The 7,457-nt window shown below is 38.3% G+C and overlaps 1 protein-coding gene across 1 annotated transcript; it reads left to right on the top strand.

Annotated features, from left to right (window-relative positions):
* Positions 1-3,006: 3,006 nt before the first annotated feature.
* On the top strand, positions 3,007-6,792 carry PCARE (photoreceptor cilium actin regulator). The gene has a single exon (XM_044060200.1). The coding sequence runs from the start codon at positions 3,007-3,009 to the stop codon at positions 6,790-6,792; it is 3,786 nt and encodes a 1,261-aa protein (XP_043916135.1).
* The last annotated feature ends 665 nt before the right edge of the window (positions 6,793-7,457 follow it).

Below are 7,457 nucleotides of genomic sequence, written 5' to 3'. Positions count from 1 at the left end.
AGTGCTATTAATAGACTATAAGAACTATTAAGTTGAGTTATTGTGCAGTTAATTTAAGTAGGATTTTATTCTTCTGTTAATTTGCAGGTTGCTTTAAGATAGAGGCTAACCATTTGAATTAGGCAGAACAGGTTTGCTGAATAGAGCAATTATGAGTGGATAAAAGAGGGCTGAAGAAAGCTCAAGCAGAGAGTGCTTGCCTATCTGGGAAGGAAGATCAGTGACCAAAGCAGCTCTGGGAGAAGGCATTGTCCAGGATGAAAGAGGACTTCAGTATGGAGAACAGAAATTATTTTACTTGAGAATGCCAAAAGGGTCTCACTTTTACAGTCTATTCCCATAATATTAAGGTGTGGTTTGAGGTACTGTGCTGTTGTGTGTTAAACCACAATTTTTTTTTGTTTTTTAAAGAGCAATTTTTAAATAAAAACTGGTGTTCCTTTAATTTCCACTGTGTGTGTGTGTGTGTGTGTGTGTGTGTGTGTGTGTGTGTGTGTGTGTGTGTGTGTGTGTGTGTGTGTGTGTGCGTGTATATTACATACACATATTTATTTATTTATTTAACATTTGTTTACTGGGAAGGTCTAACTTGGAATGAGACAATTTTCAGTGGAGGCTCAGGAAGAAACGCCCCAGACGTATGTCTTTGTAACGTGGGAAAAAACTGGAGCACCTGGAGGAAACCCACATGAATGCAGGAAGGACATGCAGACTCCACATAGAAGGCAGCCCAGTTTAGAATCAAACTGGAGAACCTCTTTCTCTGGGGTGACAACGCAAACCACTGCACCACTGTGTATATGTTTTTGATATATATATATATATATATATATATATATATATATATATGTGTGTGTGCGTGTGCGTGTGTAGATATATATATATATATTTATAAATACACATAAGTAGCTAGATGATGGTGGATAGATATACTTATATAAATAATGCCGATTGAAATTAAATGCTTTCCTGAAGTAGCTTGCCATTTCTTCTAATACCATCGAAGCCAAGCTGCTGACAGGAAAGACCCACCGCACACACCTGTTCAGTCAGCTGCTGTCTGAACTCAGAATGTCTGCACACAAATACTGTTAAAATCTGAGTGTACATTAGCAAAGGACTGCTGATGTTTTAATCAGGCTACTATACAGGAAGGAAAATTTCATAGTCGGAAGACTTTCAATTCCTTTTTTTCACTTTGCTGTTATCAAGTCATGAGAAAGCTATACCATGACTCTGAATACTCTAAAATAGGTTTAGTCAGTGAAAATAAAACAAAGAATTTCCTTTTCAGTCATGGCTCTATTATGTTCTTGGTTTGCCTGCCTATATGTAATGAAGAGGGTGCTACAGTAGTTAACCGTTTTCATCTCTCCTAAAACACATTTAACATCACTGCATTCTTAAATTGCCTTTTCTGCTAAGGTAAAGGCTAATCCTTTGTTGTTTACTCCAGATTTGTGCTTCCTAGCTGATACAGCTTTATCATCTACTTGGCACATCATTTCACTGCTAGTTACAGTATGTTTTTCTTTGTCTAAATTCCCATTTCTTATGAACCATTGCAATCATTTAATATGCTTACAGTTAATCACTCTGCACTGGAAACAAAGCAAGCATATTAGCATGGTGCGGTTGCTTTAAATGTATGGGCCTTTCATGTTAGCTGAATCAGTTTGACTATAATTCCCAGATAAGCTATGTTGTGTCATTCAGTATACTGGTACTCAGCATTCTGCCTTAGACACCTGATAATGTTGTTTCAACAATCTTTATTTGGAGCAACTACAGAAATAAGATTACAGGATGGTGATACTATTTAAAATGCTCATTAGATAGTCTAAACCATCATTTCTTACTTTTAATTCATAGATTTAAATTCATAGATTAGAATTAGGCTAGCTTGCCCTTGTGGGCCATTTTAAGCCTAGCCAGTTCCCCCTGGGAAGATAAACCCCAGCACCTTGTGTCTTAACATTATGCCAATCTCCCACCCACTTTATTAGAACTAATTATTTACTTTGTCCTGTCATCAGTATCACATACTGTACAGTGCATTTTTGTATTATTTATTCTCCTCACATACCTTCAGCTATCTTTTATTTTGTGTGTGTGTGTGTGTGTGTGTGTGTGTGTGTGTGTGTTTGTGTGTGTGTGTGTGTGTGTCTGTGTGTGAAACTGTCTGTATATGTGCTAATATATATAGACACACTCAGATACATTCTGTGAGTTCAGATTTGCCTTCTCTCAGTGGTTTACTAATTTTACATGAATACAGTTAAGTGTTGCTCAGGCTCTAGTCTGTTTCAGAAGTGCAGATTGTTTAATTTATATTTTATATATCCTTTATCTCTGGTGTTTAAACATGATTATGCTTTTAATTTGATGTGTGTGTGTGTGTGTGTGTGTGTGTGTGTGTGTGTGTGTGTGTGTGTGTGTGTGTGTGTGTGTGCACGTGTCTGTATGTATGTATGCAGATGTGATATATATTTGAATAATCACCAATGCTATAGAAAACATCTGTAATTCAAACCCAGTCTACCAAATATAAAATTTCTGTTTCTCTTTGTTTGGGACAGATAGGGCTTCTAGGTAACAGTCAAATTAATATTATAGAGAAATAACTTCAAGAAGCTGTGATGGATAAAAAGGGCACTAGCTGAGGGAAACAAGATTAACCTGATAAGCTTAAAGTCTTAGTTTCACTATGCATCTGTCAAGACTGAAGAATGTCACGGAGGTTTGCTTAATCTGGAGGAAAGTAAGTTGTAGTTAAATTGTATGTAGCTGGACGATAGCAGAATGAATAGATCAGACAGGAATATTTTAAATTATCAACCTTTTGATTCATTCCAGGAGCAGAAGCACGGAAAATGAAGAAGACATCCTGATACTGCTTTAAAAAGCTGCGAAATGACATGAAAAATGGCAATGTTTACACCGGGATTAAAGAAGGCTCCTTTATGTCAGCAGCTTAGAGAGTGACTGAAAGCAGAAAATAGAAGGATGGGGTGTGCACCATCCCACAGGGATATAATTCACTCTATTACCAAAAATGCAGCACGGCCTTTAAAAAAAACGAAAGCTATACTACCACCTGAACAGAATCCTGAAGGAGAATTTTCACCTGCATCAGATGAAAGCTCTAGTGCTTGTGACACTGACGGTGAGCCTAATCAGTGTGAGAAATGGCAAAAACAAAATATTCATGTAGGTAATCAGAAGGTTCAGGAAGCTGACATTTTATCTTTTACTGATTTAATTTCAGCAAACCACACTTCAGGTTTAGAACAGCATTGCAGAGAAGGGAAAAGTGAATGCTTACTGGCAGCAGCTGAAGCTACTCTATCTAAAACAGGAGAGCTTCAAAGATCCACGGCCCAGAAACTGTGCATACAGGCAAGTGGCACAGCACTAGAGAAAACGGATTCACTGACAGGTGAGGAGACGACTGAAGGTCACCAAAAAACAACTCTAAAGAAAAGTAGGAAACAAAAAGGTCACAAGGCTTTAAATCAGGGATATCATTGCAAGGTACGCAGAAATAGCTTGGTCCAGCATGATCATGGGAAAAAAGTTGATTTTCCAGAAGCCATTGTTAAGGCCCATCAAACTGCTTATGCATACCTTACCCCTAGCCTTTCTAAGTATGAGATCATACTAAGCATTGCCAACCAAACCACTGAGACACAACTAATTCTACAGCAGATGATAAGCTTTCTAATGCTTCGCTTTGATGAAGTCAATCATATTTTAGAAGAAATCACAACGGAGGGGGAAAGTCTCCTTAAAGACATAGGGCAACATCTTGCATGGCCCAGGGAGAAAGGGAATATTAATCAGCAGCCGGATCTCCTGCAGCAGCTGCTCCAGTATACTGTTAACAAAATGCAGGCTGTTCATGGGTCAGTTTGTTCTGTTACCTCTGGTGCTCTTCAGGATATACATTTTTACCTTCAGTCTGCTGCAGATGTTGTAAAGGAAAAACTGAGATTAAGACAGCAGTTTGATGAGCGATTCCGCTCAATGATGAACCAATTAGAACTGTGCACAATCAGACGCTTTCCAGATGATGTAGTTCTTCAGTCTGAGGACAGTGGAATTGGGGCAGACAGTGAGTCTCTCAAGGGGACCTGTAGACCTGACAGACTTGGAAGTCAGACAAGCGACAGTTCAGTTGGGCAGGAGCTTTGTCAAAAACAACAGATGGTTTCATCTCAAACAGCATTGCAAACTTCAGAGTCTGAATCTTTCAAATCTAAATCTCATCATGGTGCACTTGGAAAATATGACAAGGATGTCTTGAACTCTCCTGTGAATGACAACAAAGAAACCACTTGCCCAGATGTAGGACTTGTTGGAGAACGATTTGTGCCTGACCCGTTAAATCTAAAAAAAAGTTCTTCTCTTAACTCATTTGATTCCATTGCCACTTGTGAACTGCAGAATTTCAGAGATTCTGAATCTATGGATTTTCTCCCTTCAGATGAAGATGAAGATGATGACGATGATGATGACGATGCTCATAATAATCACACTGCAGATTTATCTGAAATTATGTGCAATGGGTTACCTAGGAGGCCTGTCACATCACCTGCAGAAATGATTTCATACAGAAGTGTTCCAAAGAGAATTGAAAACCCTGACAATGAAGAAATGACTCTAAAAATGAAAGATGCAATCAGTGGAAAAATTCAGTTTGTGCCTAGTATGCCAGGTGGTAGTGGATGGTCTGAAGATGAAGAAACAAAACCTAAATCCACACGACCTAGTTCTGCAAACACTTGTGTAAAAGGGAAGCCTAAGCAGCAAAGGTCTCGATCAGTAGAATCTCTTAAGAGTCAAGCTGAAGACCCAACTCTTATCCAGCTTCAAAGAACACAGAAGGACCTAAACAGAAAACTGGGAAAGTTACAAAAATGTAAAACAACTAAGAAGAAGAGCAAAGAAAATCAGGAAGTCCAGCAACCGAAAATATCAGCAAACCTTACGGAAAATGGACATTCTTTATCAACCTCATCCATAAACAAACTGAAAACATGTCTTAACAAAAATTTCACTGTTTTACCCAGTCATGATAAAATTACATTAAGGAATTCTGAACATTGCACCCCAAAACTGCTGAACAGAAAGCCACTGAAGGCTATTTCACCTGCAGTGCAGTCACAAGGTAGCAAGGAACATACATCAATGGGGAATGAAAAGAAGAAAATTACAAATCAGGCTATGACGTCACATCGGTCTGTAAAGAAACTTATTGAGACTTTTACTCCAGCTGAAGGCATGGTGAATTCTGGGCATCATAAATCCTTGGGTCCCCTTCAAAGTGTGAAAAAGATTGGGGTCCCTGTTTTGCCTTCAGTAGTTTTAATCAACAGAGAGCTTGCATCACAAAGCCAGAATTCCATTGATTCTACTGCAAAATATTCACATATTAAACCAAGCAGTCCCCAAAGTACACTGACAAATAAACCAAAAACAGAAGAACTAAAATGGGATGCAATGGATATGACAGATGCTATCGCTGATTTGGAAAATTTACCACCGCCACCACCTGAAATTTTAATGGATACTTCATTTAGCATATCTCAATGCACAGGAACTACAGATAATGAGACAGTCTCCTTAGAATTAACTGACAGCAAAGGTTGCAAAATGGAAAGCAGTGTACCTCAAAAATCAGTTCCCCAAAAGGTGAAAATGTCTCTGGATTCTTTCGATTTATTGCCAAACAAAAACATTTCAAGATCCAGCATGGCAGTTAGTGCATTACAAAAAGCAAGTACACAGGAAATGAGACCTAAAACTGATTCCATAGACTCTCATTTTAGCAATGGTTTTATAATCAACTCAGGAGATGAATTAGAAAACAAGTGGAATAATGACACAAATGAGGCAGCAAGTTTATATAAGCAATCACATAAAATAATACCCCTACAAAATACAACTGACTATGGAACTTTAACAAATACAGAGAAAGAAAAGGAGTGTTACATGGGTTTGGTATCACCTCAGATGCAAATGCAAGGCTTTACTAATTCACTCATAAAAACTGGTAAATATGTAGCTTCTAGTAAACAAGCATCCCCAACAAGGTCTGCGCCTTCATCCCCACCAACACAGAAGAGATTTTCCAGTCCACCTGCACAGCAGAGGTGTAACACTGCCCAGTCTTTGAGCCGTGGTCAACCTACTTCACGAGTTCTTCCGAAGCAACCAAGTTCTGTTGCCAGTTCTAGTGTGCCAAGCCCTCCAGTACAAAGAAGGCTGCCTAGCCCACCAGCCCAGAGAAAGTTACCCAGCCCTCCTGTCATGCACCGACAATATAGCCCCCCTACACATCGGAAGTTGCCAAGTCCACCAAACAGTCACAGAGAAACAAAGACACCACCATACAACATTTCTCCTTCACCCCCATCTTCTCCAGTTCAAGCACAGAGGAAATTCCGACATAGTTTTGATTCTTCTAGTGAGAATTCAGCTTCCAGCATTCTGAGTAATGCAAATTCTATATTTTGCCCAGTGAAATCCTCAATCTTTGAAGCCAGTCCATCACCTTTACCTAATGGTTCTAAATCACCAGCAGAAGTAACTGACCAAAACCAGTTCTCGAGGAATAATGGTTTTATAGTAAGACAGTGGGGAGAGCCACAGAAAAGACTGGCTTTTACAACGCCCCAGCCATTTGTAAGGAGGTGTTACTCAGATCGCAGACCAGGGGTTCACCTGCGGATTCCTCCTTCTTCCTTTGTTTCATGTACCAGTGAACCTACTCTTCACAAATTGGGGTAAGCACCTATAAAACATCTATTAACTCTGTTTATTCACTGTCACTGTATCGAACATGCTTCACTATTATCAAAAGAGCTAGAACATTCTGTAGTTGTAAATTAAGCATGTTACATTGCTGATTTAGCGCTTGAAGAATATGATGGTTGAATCAACAAAACATAAAAAACTTCTCATGTTATAAACCACAAATTTCAATATTTATATGTTCATACATATATACATATCAGAAGAGTAGCTACTGAAATTACAAACATATAAAGAGCCAGTTAAGTTATTTGCAATTCTTATGTAGCTCAGATTACTTACTACTGCTTAGCTAATATGCTTCAAATGTATAAGAAATAATACTTAAAATAATGAACAATAAGGTATGTGTGATGAACCATAAGTTATGTGTGTTATGGATCATAATATGACAGGTAGAAAGAAGGCAGTTATCACTCCTGAGGGCATTATTATACTTATAACATGGATGTTTAGAAAAAAATATTTTCACTTTGAGATTTTAGTTAAAAACACCTTTTACTTAGCTTTGATATTAAACAGTATAAAGAAGACTGCTTTGTTGTAATTGTTGACAGACATTAATTTGTATTATACTGCATGTATTGTCCTATGGATGTGTGTGTGTGTGTGTGTGTGTGTGTGTGTGTGTGTGTGTGTGT

The sequence above is a fragment of the Protopterus annectens genome, chromosome 1.part2, assembly GCF_019279795.1.
Source record: "Protopterus annectens isolate FY-2018-M chromosome 1.part2, PAN1.0, whole genome shotgun sequence".
In the NCBI taxonomy this organism is placed as follows: domain Eukaryota; kingdom Metazoa; phylum Chordata; order Ceratodontiformes; family Protopteridae; genus Protopterus; species Protopterus annectens.
This window is presented reverse-complemented; position numbering and strand designations above follow the sequence as displayed.